Source organism: Hyperoodon ampullatus (assembly GCF_949752795.1).
Source record: "Hyperoodon ampullatus genome assembly, chromosome: 16".
Taxonomy (NCBI): domain Eukaryota; kingdom Metazoa; phylum Chordata; class Mammalia; order Artiodactyla; family Ziphiidae; genus Hyperoodon; species Hyperoodon ampullatus.
Genome location: NC_136929.1, coordinates 9,191,603 through 9,210,128, shown reverse-complemented (window position 1 = coordinate 9,210,128; position 18,526 = coordinate 9,191,603). Strand labels below are relative to the sequence as shown.

The following is an 18,526-nucleotide window of genomic DNA, read 5'->3' as shown; positions in this document are numbered from 1 at the left end:
TATCAGGAAATAGTGTAAAATGAAAAAAAAACAAGGTACAGGACAGTGCAGTATGTTACCATTTATATAAAAAAGGAGAGAGGAATCATATTTTTTCACACACATTTATACATTTATGTATGCATACATACATATGTATACAGAGTCATAGAGTGTATGTACACATACATACACACATATTCTTTTTATACACGCAACATTTCTGCAAAGATACACAAATACAAAGAAGTCTAGAGAATTTTACACTCTTCAAGTTGAGATGTTTCTTGGGCATTCCTATTTATCCATGGTAGTAGAAACCATAAGGTTACTCTATTTTTCTATTATTTTCTTTTCTCACTTATCAGAACCAAAAAAAAAAAAAAAAAATAGAGCCCGAGAGACAATGCAATCAGTAATAACCAAATAGTGTGCAAACTTGAAGATTAAATTAGGCTAATACACCAAGGTTGAGAACTTATTCTGTATTAGAAGCCATGTAAGAAGCAATTGGCTATTTCAGAACAATTCTTTACCCAAGGAGGACCTGGTGTAGTTTAACTATTTACCGAGCACTCCTGTGCTAGGTGGTACGTAGTTGGAAGGATAGAACCATCCGAGCTTAGCAGTCATAATCTACCCCTTCTATTTCTTTCTTTTTAAACTTTTTATTTTATATCGGAGCATCGTTGACTAACAACGTTGTGTTAGTTTCAGGTGTACAGCAAAGTGATTCAGTTATACGTATATATATATATCTATTCTTTTTCAAATTCTTTTCCCATTTGGATTATTACAGAGTATTGAGCAGAATTCCCTGTGCTATACAGTAGGTCCTTGTTGGTTATCCATTTTAAATATAGCTGTGTGTACATGTCAATCCCAAACTCCCTAACTGAATGTTCTATTTCCGAACCCTAAGATGTATTTCTAGCTCCCCTGAGACGACCTGGAGTATTTGCCGTCCTGTGCCTCCCCCTAGGTGGCCAACCAGGAACAGATGTCCTCACTGTCTGTCTGGCAGTTCTTACGGGTTACTGACCTTGGGGCAGAGAAGCACTTCTGTTTTGGGTATCACATAACTGATCTTTCACTACAGTGAAAACGTCTTGAACATCAATGAGGTTCTGGTAGTAATTAGGACAATTCAAATATCCCAGTTATTGTTCCCTTGGGCCCACGATAGAACTGCGTTTCTCTGCCCCCTTGAACGTGGCCATGACCCTGGGATTTGCCATAGCCGGTGGGGTGTGAGCAGAGTGACGGAAGCTTTAAGATCAAGTGCACGTTTCCCCATGTTCTCATTTTCCTGCTGTGGTGACCAGGAACATTCCAGAGACTGCCAGCTCTTCCAGCCTGACTCCAAGACTGGGTGGAACTTGGAGCAGAGCCCGCCGTGGAGGTGGAGTGGAGACGGAGCACGGCTGGAAACTGTCTTTATACCACTGAAATGTGGGCTTTCATGCTGCCACGGCATAGCCTGGACTGACAGTCAGGTGTTCGGCAATTGGTGTTTTACTGAAGATGGCAGTGAACACAGCTGGGGAAGGCTGCAGAGAGGGGCACGGACTTGCGCCTGTGGCCACCCACGGCTGAGCTCCTCATCTGCTTGTGCTTTGTGTGGAGGGCAGCCTCTCTGCCTAAGCCCTCCCCATGCTTATCCCAGGACACACCATCCCGACCTACACAAAGAATCAAGCCCCATCCACCACGTTTTTCATGTGTCTGTAAGTCTACCAGCTCCAATGTCCTCTGGAAGCCAGTGGATTTGCTATTCTGCCCACTTTCTACAGATCCTGTAGAAGGAAGGGATGGCTTCTGCTCCTAAGGACAGCTGGTCAGAGCTGTCAGGAAGGGAAAAAGGGCAGCTCTGGTCCCACAGACGAGAGGAAAGCAGTGAGAGACTTCTACTGTGGCTTAGGAGGCACCTATCTTTGCTATGTGAAAAATTCACACTTCTCCTGTTTATATAACATTGACTCTATTTCTCGTGAACTGACAACCCTAGCCTTAGTATGCTAAGCGCACATGACCTTTCTGTGCCCTGGGGGATATTTTGAAACTTTTTTTATATTAACTGACCATAAAACATACTGTTTTGAAATTGATTCAAATCCCTCCCCCACCCCCCGTAGCTACCAAAGAAGTTCCATTAACTCTTTCCCATGCAAACAAGGAAACTGAGGTCCAGAGAGGTTCACTGCCTTGTCTAAAAATGAGAAACCAAGAGAGGGATAGGACTAAAGCTCAGATCTCCAGATTTCTAAGGCCAGCTCTCATCCACCTGCCAATACCAACTTTTGCACTGGTTAGACATGAACGGCCATCTGACAAGGCCCATCTCACTGGCTCATGGCCTTCACTTTTTTATTTTTTTATTGGAGTATAGTTGCTTTACAAAGTTGTGTTAGTTCCTGCTGTACAGCAAAGTGAATCAGCTATACGTATACATATGTCCCCTCTTTTTTGGATTTCCTTCCCATTTAGGTCAAAAATATGGAACACTTCACGAATTTGTGTGTCATCCTTGCATAGGGGCCGTGCTAATCTTCTCTGTATCATTCCAATTGTAGTTTGTGTGCTGCTGAAGTGAGCACTGGCCTTCACTTTTCTAAATTTTCAGGATTTTTCCCCACTTCCCTTTGCCCTGAAAGGCAAGGCTGTCCTAAATGTTAGGCTCAAGTTTCTGAGTTTACATCCGCTCCAGAAATTCTTCACCATGCTGTTAGCCCTCTTTTGCTGATAAGTATACTTTCTCATTTGTTGTCCAGTTTTTCTGATTACTCTCAGCAGGAGTCTTGGTCCAAATTGCCTAGTTTATCATTTTATTATTGAAGGTTCAAGGACCTGGAACTGCGTTATAATGCTTAATTTAGTTTGGAGGTAGAAAGAATAGAAAGTGAGAGGATAGCAAGCATAACCTAAAGTATTTAGGGCTTCCCTGGTGGCGCAGTGGTTGAGAATCTGACTGCTAATGCAGGGGACACGGGTTCGAGCCCTGGTCTGGGAGGATCTCACATGCTGCGGAGCAACTAGGCCCGTGAGCCACAACTACTGAGCCTGCGCATCTGGAGCCTGTGCTCCGCAACAAGAGAGGCCGCGATAGTGAGAGGCCCGCGCACCGCGATGGAGAGCGGACCCCGCTTGCCACAACTAGGGAAAGCCCTCGCACAGAAACAAAGACCCAACACAGCAAAAATAAATAAATAAATTAATAAACTCCTACCCCAACATCTTCTAAAAATTTTTTTAAATAAATAATAAAGTATTTAGAATCATGTAAGTCTTAAGGCTAAATGGACATATTATAGATATGTATATGTTGGCAAGTGGCTATTCGGTATAATTAACAAATCTTTTGAATTAAGAGGCATCTTTTGAAAGGCCTTTCTATGTTTATAGAATTTCCCACATTATCAGTCCTGCCTACCCATGCAAGAAGTCAGAAGTTAATCTCCCAGCCTCCTTTACAGCTAAACGCAGGCATGTGATTTAAGCTTTGCCAAATACCTTTTTCCATCTGGCTTTGCACTGGAGAATGTCTAGGAAGCCGGCATATTCGATAGGAATGGTAATAACGGCCTTGGCCTCCAGGGGGCAGCAGCTGTGAAGTTTGCAGCACCTGAATCTCAGTTTGGTGTGAGCTAGTTTAGTCCCGGTCCTCGGAGAAGCAAGTGCCAAGACTGGCTTAAAGGAGCAAGGATTCTATCGGGGGAAATGCCTGTGTAAGGTAAAATAGTCAAGAGTCCACCAAAGGCTGGGAGGGCCATCAGGCCGCGAGGCAAGTTAGACCCTGAGAAAAGAAGAGAAAAGCAGAGGCTGGGTGCCACGCAGCCTAGGGGAGGCTTGGCAAAGCCGGAGGGGAGTCCGACAGCCCAAATCTGCTGTCACAGAAGTTCCTCATCTCCCAGGAACGGCCCGGCCCTAGCGTTCCTACTTCCTTCCATCACCGCCTGGGAGCCGCCACGGAGGAGTGGCCTCGCTGCAACGCTGCGCAGGATTTCTACGCCCGGCATCTGGGACACGATGACACTTTCACAATCTCTGCGCAGTTTCGGATACTTGATTAAAGAATATTCTCTAAATGATACGGTGCCGCAATAGCTACAAAGAAAGTGACTCATGGGAAGCGATGCCTTTGCCCGCACCTCTGCACTGGCGCGCAGCCTCCCACCCGGCAGGTGATGGGGAAGGGCGGTGGCCCTCGGGAACACCCTGCTCTGCCCTTCCCGCTCCGAACAATGCTGCGTGGGAGGGTGCGTGCGTCCAGCCTATTACTTTACCCCACATAGGATGCCCCGGTCCGCTGACCCTGTTGTGTCCTGACATCCCCTTCCTCCTCCTCCCCATTCCTAAGCCCTAGTTGTATTTATCTATATCTTCATTGTTTTCTTCTTAAAGCCAATGAACTGTCAAACTGTTTGTCAAGTTGCGCAAACGGACTTGGCATTGAGAGGGTTCCCTTAGCTGTCAATGTCATTAAATCCAGAGAGGAGGAGGTGTAAACGCACAATGTGGAGAATACTGTGGCTTGAAGACAAAGAGTAAATGACTTCTTATTGAGTTAAAGTGATTTCAGGGGTTTTATAAAACAGTGGTCTTCAAACTGTGGTTTAAAGTCATGGATAATTTCAATATGATCAGTTTCCAGAGGCTTACTTACATGTCCTATCTACTCTTTTCCAAACTTATCTGCTTGAAGACGTGCCTGTGATGGGAGGACACACCGCCTCCCCTTCGCACCTGTTTCACAGCTGGGTCTCCAGCTTCCTAGAAAAAAAAGGCATCTTACTATCATGCATCACCTTGAAGCTACAGGTGAAGTAGCTTCTTGGGCATCAAATAAAGGGACGACTTGAAAAACTGTCAGTAAAACCTTTCATCAAAGCCCCGAAACATGCATCTCATGCATCTTTTTAAGAACTGCATTTTCAATAAAAATTTTCTTTTTGTTCTGTAATTTTTATCTTAATCAAATATTTATCAAAGCTTAAGATTTATTTATGTCCTTTTGATCAACTTTCCAGTAATTGAAAGATAGTCCAAAAGGAAAATTTTAACACTTTGATCCCAGGAAAAAATTTTAAATTAAATATTAACATACATATTTTTGTTGCAGATAATAATAAATGATCAATAGGACTTTCCATCATAAATGTAAATTACATTAGGATAAAATTCTGTGTAGAACGTTAATAAAATTTCAAGAAGAAATAGTGATGTCAAATATCTGATTTTAAATGGAATATGTGCAGGTATATAAACAGAATGGCAGATATCAAAGAGTAACATTCAACTGGCTATATTTAAATGAATGATGTAGAAGTTTCATTAAAGAATGTCAATATTTATAAAATGCCAGATATCACATCCTTTATAATTTCTTGAACGTATGATGACAAATTTCAAAAGTTATATTAAAACTATACAAGAGGGTACGTAATTTTTCTAAAACATTTTTATGGGAGCCATAAGAAAAAAAAATTTTTTAAAGAACATTGTTATAGGAGTCTAATAAAAAGTCTGCCACTTTGGTTTCACAATGAACAGTTCATTCACCATCCATTCACTGGGTGACACTCTGGTCGGAGAGCACAACAGGTGTGGTAGAAAATACTGGGGGCAGACAATGAGAACAGAAATCCAGCTTTTTCACTAACTCCATTTCATAACCCGTGGCAGTCAGTAAACCTGTCTACCTTTTCACCTAATCTGTAAAATGAAGCAACTGGACTACCAGTTCCTTTGAAACTGGAAGCTATTCCATTCTGTCACTACATGTTCTATTTGAATATCTTCTAAGTGTGTCTTTTCTTTACCATTAATTTTAAGCCCTTTTCTAGAGGTAACATAAACACAGTTGGGAGTAGGAAAGAAAACATTAACTATTCTCCATTTCCTCTCCACTAAAGAGAACATGCTTCTCTAAGATTTAAGGAATAGAAAAAATGGACAAGTAAACAATTCAAAGAAATTGCACAGCCATTACAGTAATTTTTGAGATTTAGTGGAGAATCTCCCAATCCTATGGATTGGAAACTGGTGTACATAGGATTTCCCTTTACACCAAGCATTCTTAACCTGGAGTCCATGATAGAATCTGAGGGGTTCAAAAACTGGAGTAGGAAACAAAAAATACATCCTTACTTCCACTAACCTTTTAATTAAATATTTCCTTCAATTATAGATGTAGGTAATAACCAGAGTGGTATCAGCAGTTACTGTTTGTTACTGTTTCACCAATAAAAATGTTTATCACAGTATGTTACAGGTGTGTCAAAATACTATTTATGCTCTTTACTATTTTGAAATTATGGGAGCTTATTAGATTTGGCGCTAGCTCCTGTTATTTCATGCAGAGAAGCATACATATAACTATATGTATAAAACCTGCTATATAATAAAGTTGGTTTTCATATTTTGATAACTATTTCAACATAATTTCCGGAGTAATTCTATATATTAAATTTTATGAGTTTAAAATTGTTCTGAGGTGTCCATAAGCCCCGCCAGATTGCCAAAGGGGTCGCTGGCACACCCACACAAAACACTAAGATTACCCTGGCAAGAACACAGACAGAAAGATGATTAAGGGCCACTAGTGCCGCACGGAGCAATTGATAGCCGCCACTGTTAATCTGAAAAACTGCAAATTTTGGCTCCATAATTGAGTGGAGAACCTTCAGGACCAACCAGGAACATCAATTTAAAGAGAGAGTGAAAAAAAAAAAAAAAAAAAGAATGTTTTTCAGAAATCCCGGAAGCCCAGGGTGAGCAATGAGGATAGGAGGGGCCCACTTCAGGCTGGTATTTGTTACTGGCTACGAAGCCGACTGAACGGCCTCCAACCCACTTCCTGTTGATGGCAGCTCTGGCCCATCCCCACCCTATACGTCCCCCACCCCGGTCCCCCCATCAAAGGGACACACTCGAGAAAGGGGAACACAATCCCTACACCACTGAATCAAAGAACTCCCTCTCAAAAATTCTTGTACCGGCATTTCGCCAAAATCCGACACTCCTAGGGGTTTAGCGAGCGTGAGCTGGCTCCCTTTCCTCGGGGCAACCGGGGATCCTGCAGCAGCTGACCGAAAAGTTTAGTCCACAACCACAAGTTCGGAAAACATCGCTTGCCAGCGGGAGGTACCTGCTACAACAGACTGGCAGCCCATTTCCTTTCCCGTTCCCGGAGGAGTGTTTCGGCCCGGGACACGCGGACCCTTTGCATGGGAGCCGGCCGTCCCCTAAAAATCCCAAACTCGAGTCTTTTTAAGACCCCAGGTTAGAGAACTGAAGCCTCCAACAACGCCTCCGACTCCGCCTCCTTCTCTGCGGCCCGGGCAACACTCGGGCCCAGCTCCAGAGAGCGGCACCGTTGGTTTACGTAGCAGCGTGTGATTGGCCGCCTCTCCCTGGCGGGCCTGGATTGGCCGGCGGCTGGCCCCGCCCCTCGCCCCCGCCCAGGCCCGCGGCCGCCCGGGTGTCCTCGCGTCGCTCGTCCGCGCGCAGCCTGGCAGTTTGCCTCATCTTCGCCCTCGAGCTTGCGTCCATGGCCACCGCAGCGAACGAGGAGCCCTTCCCTTTCCACGGCCTCCTCCCGAAGAAAGAGACTGGGGCCGCGTCCTTCCTCTGCCGCTACCCGGAGTATGACGGTCGGGGGGTGCTCATCGCCGTCCTGGACACGGGGGTCGACCCCGGGGCTCCGGGCATGCAGGTGCGGCAGCCGCCGAGGGCCCGGGCGCGGGGGCGCGGGCCGCCGGCCACCGGGCCGGGAACGCGGAGGGTACGCGGCGTCGGAGCCTCGCAGGCCGAAGCCCGCTCTGCGGCCGAGGGGGAGCCGCCGGGAGGAGGCGGAGGGCCCGGCGGGGGGCGGGGTGCGAGGGGCCGGCGGCTGGGCGCCCCGGCTGGGCCCTGATCCCGGCCCAGACAAAAGCTGTTGGTCGGGGCGCCCAGGGCCGCCGGTCGCCCAGGAAGCCCCTTCCTACCCAGGCGCCTCCAGGCCCGGGCCCTCGGGCTCCTGCCCAGCACACCGCCTTCTTCCGCGGATGCCTCGTGTCTCGGGCACCAACTGGCCGGTGCCTGTTATTTGCAAACGAGGATTTTACTGTTTTGTTATTCATGGGAGCGGGGGGTGGGAAGAAACAGGGAAGAGGCAAATGACCTATCAGAACTTCATTTTTATTGCTGTCGTTCGGGAGGTTTGGTTTGGGGAGGAATAGTTTATCTTGAAACACGAAAGCCGGCTTTCAAGAAGATAACTCGGTCAACTTCCGGAATTGTTTCCTCTGGTACTTTTATGTATTCTATTTTTAACCCTCTTCCTCAATGTACTTGTTAGGGTCAGTGAAACGCATGGCTTAGTCTTTGATATAAAGAAGAACCCAACTTTCTTTTTGGCGAACTCTTAAGACTGCATTTAAATTATGCTTCCATATATTTTTTTCAGCCTCAGAATGTAAGACAACATACTTCATGATTTTTTAAAGTTATTTTGTTTTGCCCTAGCCACCTTTGAAATCGTTAGATCAAGGTATCATGCCGAAAGGTAATTTTTTAAAATGCATTTCTCTGTTGAAAGCATTCTCATTGAAGTCTTCAAAGTTTGACTTTTGTCAATTTACTAACCTGAGCCTGACACCGAAACCCAGCAACAAACAGAATTTCACAGTTGTTCAAGACTCATCTCCCAAATGTCTAACCTGGCTAATAATCCTCCTGTACGCTGATCTCTTCCTTGTATCAACCTTTCCCGTGTATTTCTTAAAACCCTGAAGTCTAATAATCCTCCTCCTCCCCCATGCCTCTCCCTCCTCTGCATCCCTCATTGTGCTCTCGTATAACTGAGGTAGCATTTTGGAAGGTAGGATGTAATGCCGGGGGAAAAGGGAACCAGTCCGGTTCCCAGTCTGGCCGACTCTGTAGAGAATCCCTCTGGAAGTGTTGCTCCCTCCTGTTGATTATTCAGCAGCACACCTCTTGGTGGCCCTGCTGGGCAGCTCTGGTGCATCAGAAGAAGAGCAGGTGATGCGTTCCCTCCTGGTAGCTCTGGTGGTCCAGTTTTCTTAAGAACTCCGAAGATGTACAGCAGTGACAGCTATCACCTCATTGAGGCTTCATTATAGGGCAGTAATGGTTTCCATTCTGGTGTGGTGTGTGTTTACTTTTTTTTTTTTTTGCGGTACGCGGGCCTCTCACTGTTGTGGTCTCTCCCGTTGCGGAGCACAGGCTCCGGACGCGCAGGCTCAGCGGCCATGGCTCACGGGCCCAGCCGCTCCGCGGCATGTGGGATCTTCCCAGACTGGGGAACGAACCCGTGTCCCCTGCATCGGCAGGCGGACTCTCAACCACTGCACCGCCAGGGAAACCCGTGTTTACTTTTTATAGGGATAGGTGGGAGGAGAGCAGCGGGAGTAAGTGGTCACTGGCTCTTTTGTCCGGATAATAAGGGGATCAGAAGAGTTTGGAGGAGTCATGTCTCAGTAAAAATGCTTTTGTAGAATTTCCCGGACCTGCTTATCAAATAATTCCATTACTCTCTCTATAAAGTAGCTGTAATTCTCATCCCACAGTGTTGCTCTGATAATTGAGGTGATTAATTACATGTGAGTTCTTAAAGTGCTTGTGAAAAGTGTTAAACACTGATTTTTTTAAGCAAGACTTTAGTAGAGGGAGTTTATGCTGGATCTTGAATCACCATCTCTCTGAAGGATAAATACGCATTAGATATTATGTGCATGTAATAATAAACGTTTGAGCAACAACATGTTTGAAGTAAAATGAAAACATAACTCTTATCTTCTAACAACTTGAACTCTGAGAGATTGACCTAAACATGGCCATCTGAAAGAAGTTCACTAAGGTGGCTTGCAAACATGAGTGAATTTGTAAGGTTATTTTCCCCCCTTTACCTTTAACAAGTGTATTTTGTAGATCTGTGTGTACATCATTAAGATAAGAAGGTGGATAGAAATAAAATGGAAGGAAAGAGTGAAATAGGAAGAGGAGGTTGAACTGGACATTTGGAAAGGCAGATGGTGTCTGAGTAGGGGACTGGGCGTGCCGGGGAGAGTTTTCAGGAACACAGTGGGGAGTCCCATTCTAGTCCTATTCTTCGGTGTCAGCCTTGGGCCCAGTTCTCTTGTGATAGCGTGTAGGCTGCGTTAAATGTAGAGGGTGGCCAGCATGAGAGGAGGAGTAATTAAATAAATGATTAAGTCCTTTCCTCAGCAAATATTCCGGCACCTGCCAGGTCCCTAACATTCTGCGTTAAGAGATGATGTAGTCCTGCAGAGAACTGTTAACAGAGGTTGATCAGGGGACCAGTGAGAGCTGGAGCAATCAGGCTTCGCGGACAAGAGACGGGCCTTGGACTGGACCTAGAAATAAACCCATGGTAGCCAGCGGGTCTCCTGGCTGCCATTGGTCACCCTTCACATGGCCAGAGTTACTTTCCTTAAAAACCAAAAACAAAAAACAACCCATCACACCTTTGCTTAGTATAAAACAGAACTATTTGGGCATGCCAGTTGTCTTTGCGTTGAAACCCCCAGGTTTGAACTTTGCGCGGCTCTGTGCCATTCAGCTCCAGCTCTCTGCGTAGCCTCGGTTCTCATCCCACCACTTCTTCTGTCCACGTGCCGCTCCACGCCACCATTGAAGCACCCTGCCTGTGCTTCCACCAACAGCATTTCACGGCTTTCCTCTCACCCAGATGTTCCAGGTCTTTCCCCAACACATGCCTTTGCACATGGGGTTTAATCTGCCTGCAGGCCTTCTACAATCACCTGTAAATGCCTACTTAATCCCTCAAGACCAGCTGGGCCTTCACCTGTTACCTTTGGGGTTATCTAGTGCTATTAATTCAGCCCCCCACTGTGTATTTATGTGTATGTATGTGCCAACCGCTGTGGTAGGACCTGGGGGTTCAAAGAGGAGTAAGGCCCAGTCCCTGGTGATATTATTTAGTTTGCTCTCATAGCAATTTTTTCATATCCTATAGCACTTAATTTTTTTTTTTTTTTTTTGGCCGCACTCAGGCCCTCAGCAGTGAAAGCACGGAGTCCTAACCACTGGACCGCCAGGGAATTCCCTAAAATGTTTCACTTTAGTATATCAGCTTATATACCTTTTTCCTGGTTCAGTTAAAATTCCTTGAAAGCATATATCCAAATTCATTTTGTATGAAATGTGCTTGTAACAATTTGTGTTGAATGGAAAAAAAAATGTATATATGTGATAATGTCCACAGTTTCCTCATGGGGAAAAAATAGTTTGGGAAGGAGGAAGTAGTCCTGTAAAAGTCTTCCTAATTTTACATTCACTGAAATATAATGGAGTGCAGTAAGGAAGTTATCATAGGCATGTACTTGTTTACTAATAGTGGGTGCTGTCCATTAATTTAAGTTTTATTACCTCGCTTTCAGTTAGCCTTTCCTGATTCCCCCAAGCTGGCTTTTGTGTTCTTACATGCTTTCCTAGACACTGTCCTTATCATTATTATTTATCGTCCTATATTGCTGTTCTCTTTTTTTTTTTTTAATTATTTATTTATTTATTTGGCTGCGTTGGGTCTTTGTTGCTGCACGTGGGCTTTCTTTAGTTGTGGCGAGCGGGGGCTACTCTTGCTTGTGGTGCGCGGGCTTCTCATTGCAGTGGCTTCTCTTGTTGTGGAGCACGGGCTCTAGGTACGTGGGCTTCAGTAGTTGCAGCACTTGGGCTCAGTAGTTGTGGCGCACGGGCTTAGTTGCTCCACAGCATGTGGGATCTTCCCGGACCAGGGCTCGAACCTGTGTTGCCTGCTTTGGCAGGCGGATTCTAAACCACTGCGCCACCAAGGAAGTCCTGTTCTCTTTTCTCATTTGTCTTCCCAACTGGATTGTAAGCTTTCTGAAAGCAAAGCCTGTCTTATTCATTCATCATTATGTTCTTAGAATAACAGTCATTTAATAGTGTTTGTTTATGACATACCATTCTTTGCTTAAAGGAGTATTTTCAGTATCTCCCCTGAAATTTCAAATGGATGCTTATACGTTCACTTTGGTTTGTGCAGGATAATTTGCGAACCTTCCCCCTTTTGTTCCAATCCTCTACAAACCCTCACCAACTTCACTGTAACTGTTTCAGTGGAGACCCAAAGTTACTTAGATTCTTGATGTTTGGGGAGAACCTTTGGGCCATTTCTGTTCTGTTCGGCCAGTGGCGCCCAGTAAGCATCTCTCAGTCTCCCTCCCCCGTTCCCAGGGCTTATCACCTTAGCTCTCCTCATAGTAACTGTGCCTTCAGGCCCATATTACCCCTCCCCATCCTCAAAGATGAGGGATAGAGTTCCAGTGTTAGCAGTTCAGTTTCCTGTCCTCCTCCCAGAGCGCCTCTGCAAAATTCTCAGCTGATTTGCCTTTTTAAAACCTGTCCTTCCTAACCCTAAACTCCCTCTTGTATCTTCTTATCTCCAGTGGAGTGGTTCCCTTTACCTAATGGTTGAAGGAAGGAGTAACTGCCTGTATGAGAATTTTTAATGAGAGAGAGAGGGAGATCCTAGTGAGTAAAGCTTGTGGCAGTTGTAGATGGTAAATAAGCCACTAAATCCCGGTAGGCTTTCTTCCTTTGCTCACACTCATAATGAGGTTTCTAATGAGAGGGATCCGTGTCTGACTTGTTAGTGATCTCTTGTGATTCTCAATCTCAAGTCACCGAAGTTGTTTGGTCATTGAACGAGAAAGTGAAGACAAATGGTTTGTGTTCTTAGTGCTGTGGTGTAGCTTTCAAATTATGTGCTTATTTGGAATACATTTTAAAATAGATTATTTGCTTATGGTCTTAGTACATGATCTGGCTAGTTTTAACTTCATAGAAGAGTAGTAACTTCCTCTTAGTGGCTTCTATTTTTGTTAGATTTTCTTACATTTTTCTTCATTCCTTTATTTTCATTTTATTTTATTCTTAAAGATACTAGCCAGTCCCTTCAAAATCAGTGTCTGATTTGTTTTTTTAAATAAATTTATTTATATATTTATTTATTTTTGGCTGTGTTGGGTCTTCGTTGCTGTGCGTGGGCTTTCTCTAATTGTGGTGAGTGCGGGCTGCTCTTCATTGCAGAGCGTGGGCTCTAGGTGCACGGGCTTCAGTAGTTGTGGCACGTGGGCTTCAGTAGTTGTGGCACATGGGCTCGGTAGTTGTGGCTCACGGACTCAGTAGTTGTGGCGCATGGGCTTAGTTGCTCTGCGGCATGTGGGATCTTCCCAGACCAGGGGTCGGACCCGTGTCCCCTGCATTAGCAGGCGGATTCTTAACCACATGCCTCCAGGGAAGCCCCTGATTTAAGTTTTATCATAATTTTATCAGGGTTTGGTATGATTTCTGCAGTGATTTTTGTTTAATTATGATTTTGAGCCTTCTCAGTATGTTAGAATACTCCTTACTAGTATAGACAGCCCCCCCAGAAATAAACATCCAGCTGATGAATTACCATACATAAAAATAACAGCTGTGTGGCCCCTGACAGAGCTGTCAGCCCCCAGTTGGTCGATGATTGGAGTGAGATCCGGGACCCACCAGCCACCCCCTAGTTTTGCCTTGTCGAAGAAAAACCACATGTGTTTGTTTCCTCCACATAGTGAATTCCCCCGCCTCCTTCCGGGTGCACCCTAACTGCAGAGCTCTGAGGACACTGCAGTTGGTGTTGGGGAGGAGGGCGTGAGACCAGAAAGACTCCTGGTGATGGACACTACACTTCGTCTTAAAGAGGGTGAATTCTCCGGGTGGAAAAGGAATCTGAAGGCTGTACTCTTGTCACACTATAGGCATTTTTTTACATTCCTGTTTCTCTCTTGAGGGTGGGGGGGTCTTCATTTTTCTGTCTTTTTTGTGTCTCCACACCTGATTGCTGCTGGTAACTCAGCATGTATATCTTGAATGCTGCAAATTCCCTTTGCAAAGCTAGCTCAGAAAGAGCCCCAAAATAGTTTTTCCCACAAAGGCAATGAGGATATTCATTCAGTATTACTGTTAGCTGTAGCAGTCAGCATGGCCCAGTTGAAAGTCTGGGGCTGGCCAAGAAACCACAGCTGAGGAAAATCAATCTTAATGCTAAGTAATTCGTGTCAGGCCATCCAACAATCCCATATGCCTTGAGTACCTAACAGGCACTGCTAGGTTTGGGGTAGCTTGGTGAATAAAATGGACATAGCCGTTGCCCTTATGGAGCTTATCTTATGATAGTGCAAACAGGTAAAGAGTCACAAACTAATTACGAATTGAGTTAAGTTCTGTGAAGGAAACAAGGTACAGTGAGAAAGAGTAATCAGGCTTAGGCTGACAAGCACTTAAATGAGATCATCAGGGAGGCCTTTCTGAAGGGGGTGGTATTTTACTAGAAAATGGAAAGGTGAAACTGGGATACCTGTGGAGCAACTGAAGAAACAGAATTCCCAGCAGAAGGACCTGGCGCAGAAAGTCGTGAGGCAGGAGGAAGGTGGCCGCGTCCAAGGAGTTGAAAGGAGACCAAGTAGTTAGAGGCGGGAGTGACTGGCACCCTGGGCAGGGTCTGGTCCCGATCTCGGTGAGCCCGCTGAGGGTGTTCAGTGGAGGACTGGCACAACCCGACTCGCTTTACTGTTGCTTGTGGAGGGCCTCCTGGGAGCCAGCATCGCGTATGAGCAGGAAGTGCTGGTGGTGGAGAGGTTCAGGACACCAGTAGTGAAAAATCAAGGGAAGGTGGGTCTGAGCTGTACTTTAGAGGTAGAAGGAAGAGGACTTCCTGAGAGATTTGCTGTGAGGAGTAAACCAAAGAATCTGAGGACTCTGTAAGTTTCTGGCTTGAGCAACTGGGTGTGTGTTGGCTTCCTGAGATGGCAAGGCCTGGGGAGAGACAAGTTTGAGTGCTAAGTTTGAACTTGCTTTAAGAAGTTTGAGTGTTAGTGTGGCCTCCGGTAATGAAATGTTATTAAACATTTTCCCCTTAAAGTTTTGTCCAACCAAAAACTCACCTTCTTCAGACCTTTTCTCAGATGTTAACCTTCTCAGTGATACCTTTCTTGACCAGCCTAATTAGTATTGAAAGCCCCATACCACCTGTCTCCTTTCCCTGCTTGATTTTCCTCATAGTAGTGATTACCATCTGACATGTTATATATTTGACTTGTTTATTGAGTCCATGTAACACAGAGTATGTGAGGTCAGGAATTTTGTGTACTGATCATTGCTGTACTCCCGACACCTAACGAAGTGTGGCCTGTGGTAAGTGCCCGAGAAGTATCTACCTGAATGCATGAAACCACTTGAAGGGTTCTGTGCTGTTTTCTGTAACTAAATCTTCTCATTAGTATCTGTCAGGCTTTTGGCTTAAAACTTCAATTCTCTTTTTAAAATGAATGCAGATTTTATAGGATATTTTAGGTGTGGGTACATGTGCATGCACACACACACATACGGGAGCTGGCATTGCTTCAAGGATAAAAACTAAAATCTATAATTCATATTTTAATTGTCTCTTAATTTTCAGGTTACAACTGATGGAAGACCGAAAATCATTGATATCATTGACACAACAGGAAGTGGTGATGTGAACACTGCTACAGTGGTGGAGCCAAAAGATGGGGAAATTATTGGTCTTTCAGGAAGAGTGCTTAAGGTTGGAGCTTTTATCTTTTTATTGAATTTTTTTCTTTTTTTTTTTGTACTATCACCTCAAAGCATTTTACGTTTATACCTTACATTTCATGGTATGGTATTAGTTACCTATTGCCGTGTAACAGATCACCTCAAAACTTCATGCTTTAAAACAACAAACATTTGTTATTTTACAGTTTCTGTGAGTCGGGAATCTGGGTGTGACTTAGCTGGGTGCCTCTGTTCAAGATCTCTCCTGAGCTTGCTAACTGTCGGCCAGGGCTGTGATTTCATCTGAAGGCTCGATGTGGCTGGGGAAGGGGAATTTGTGGTTATTGGCGGGCTTGGTTCCTCAGCACATGGGCCTCTCCATGCGGCTGCTTCACAGCATTCAGCTGCCTTCCCCAGGGCGAGCAGTCAGAGAGAGCCCAGGTGGAGGCTCTGGTCCCTTTATAAAATGATGTTGGAAGTGATGCCTGTTACCTCTGCCATGTTCTTTTCGTTCAAAGTGAGTCAGTAGATCCAGCACACGCTTACAGAGAGAGGATTTTACAAGGGCATGGGTACCAGATGGTGTGGACCCTTAGGGTCCATCTTAGTGGATGTTATTGTTTTTGTTGTTTGATAGTGGGCTTGGAATTAGGATTTTTTTTTTTTTCCAGTATGGCTGCTGAATTCTAAAAATTTTAAGATTTAAGCGGAAAGGTGGGAAAAGTGATGAGAATGTAGTTTTGCCTTCCGCTTTTCCCTTCTGGGAACTTGAACTTGAAATATTTAGGCTTTAATATTTGTGGACTTAAATATCTGACCTTATCTTATTCCATGTACTTGGTAGAAAGGCTGGTGTAAGCTAACATGAAAAATTATTAGGAAACATAAAGTAGTTCATGAAATATTAGCTAATGGGTTTGTTAAGTGGCAAGAATTTGATGGTGTTTCTGTACTCTTTTCAAACAATAAGCAGAATTAGTTTGGAAGGTAAATTTGTGGTTATTTAGATATCTAGAGAGCTATATTTAACTTCCCATCTTTTACCATCTATCTGAATCATGTTTAGACCTTGTCTCTCGTGTAAGATCGTCACGGCAGTGTATTAGTTTTCTGTGCTGCACAACAAATTAACACAAACGGCAGCTTACCACATACGTTCCTACATTTATTATCTCACAGTTTCTGTGGGTTGAGTCTGGGCACAACTTTTTGTGGTTCTCTGCTCAGGCTTCCACAAGACCTCAGTCAGGTGTTGGTTGGGACTGTGGTCTCAACTGAGGCTCAGGATCGTCTTCCAGGTTCACCTTGTTGTTGGGAGAATTCATTCATGACAGCATGTTTCTTCAAGGCCAGCAGGAGAATCTCTGCGACCTCGGGGGTGGCCCCAGTCTCTCTTTTAAAGAGTGTGCCTGATTAGGTCAGGCCCACCAGGGCACTCTCCTTTTGATGAACTCAGTCACCTGATTAGGGACCTTAATTGCATCTGAAAAAGCCCTTCACCTTTGCCATATTACTTCCCATAACATAATCACAGGAGTAATATCTCCTTATGTTCACAGTTCCACTGCCTGTCACAGGCAGATGGCAGGCATTCATATCCCAGTTTTGCTTCTTTTCCCGCATGTTGTGGACCGCATTTGTGACCCCTGAATTCGTATGTTGAAGCCCTAACACCCAATGTGATGGTAGTAGGAGGTGGGACCTTTGGGAGGTGATTAGTGTTAGTTAGATGAGGTCATGAGGGAGGGGCCCTCATGATGGAATTAGCGCCTTGATAAGTGCCCTTCCAAGGGAGAGCTTGCTTTCTCTCTGCTCTGTGAGGACACCATGAGAAAGCCATGCCTTCAGTCCAGGAAGGGCGTCTCACCAGAATCGGCCATGCTAGCACCCTGATCTCGTGCTCCTTCAGAACTGTGAGAAAACAAATGTCTGTTATTAAACCACCCAGTCTATGGTATTTTCTTATGGCAGCCCAAGCTGACAAAGGCACCATGTGCTTTAAAAAGAAATACTGCAGGGAAATGACTTTCTGCACATCTGAATTGCTCTAGTTTTGCGTGTCTTTCCCAAGTCAACCTTGTTATTTAGAGTATGTTTCAAAGAGAAACATGGGATTCCTGTGAGTTACAGTACTCTAGGAAACTAGAGAGCATTCCTAGTAAGTCAGGCAGATTCAGAATCATATAAAGTATCAATAGTATCCTCAATCTATTTTTGAATAGTTGTAGCCCATGCTCTAGATAAACCATCCACACTTGTAATGTTACTAGTGCTTAAAGGTAGAATTAGTGTATTGTATACATGGCTGTGAAGTAAGATCAGAAAATTGATAGATTGGTATTTACATCCTTTCTCAACTTGGTGATATATTTCTTTAGCTGTGCTATTAACTGTTCTCAGCCTATCAGTATAGTGAGTTTTTTTAATTTAATTTTTAATTGTATCCAATATGTCTACAGAGTTTAAAGAACCTTCTACAAGGCTTCTAAAGAAAAGTTCAGTCCCCTTTCCATGGATCACCATCAATTCCTGCTCAACCTGGGTCAAGGTTTGATATATTATCTTCGGAGGTTTTTTTTTGTTTGTTTTTTTGTTTTTTGCGGTACGTGGGCCTCTCACTGTTGTGGCCTCTCCCGTTGTGGAGCACAGGCTCCAGATGCGCAGGCTCAGCGGCCATGGCTCACTGGCCTAGCCGCTCTGCGACATGTGGGATCTTCCCGGACCAGGGCACGAATCCATGTCCCCTGCATTGGCAGGCAGACTCCCAACCACTGCACCACCAGGGAAGCCCTATCTTCAGAGTTTTAAATGACAAGCTAAAATACTTTTTATTCTTAATTTTTACCCCCTAGTTTTAGACTTTATCTGTAGAATTAAAAGTGGAAGAAGAGGGTTTAACTCTCTGGTCCTTCCTTTCTGAGAAATCTTCTTGCGTTGTCTCTTGGGTTAC

General features: G+C 44.6%; 1 protein-coding gene across 2 annotated transcripts in view; it reads left to right on the top strand.

Annotated features, from left to right (window-relative positions):
- Positions 1–7,528: 7,528 nt before the first annotated feature.
- TPP2 (tripeptidyl peptidase 2) overlaps positions 7,529–18,526 on the top strand; it is a gene marked incomplete at its 5' end in the record, with an annotated part of 69,198 nt that continues 58,200 nt past the window's right edge. For both annotated transcript variants that reach the window (XM_079721927.1, XM_079721928.1), the window contains 2 exons: positions 7,529–7,693; positions 15,479–15,607. In XM_079721927.1, coding sequence (XP_079578053.1) covers positions 7,529–7,693; positions 15,479–15,607 — 294 coding nt within the window. The remainder of the gene's footprint in view (positions 7,694–15,478; positions 15,608–18,526) is intronic.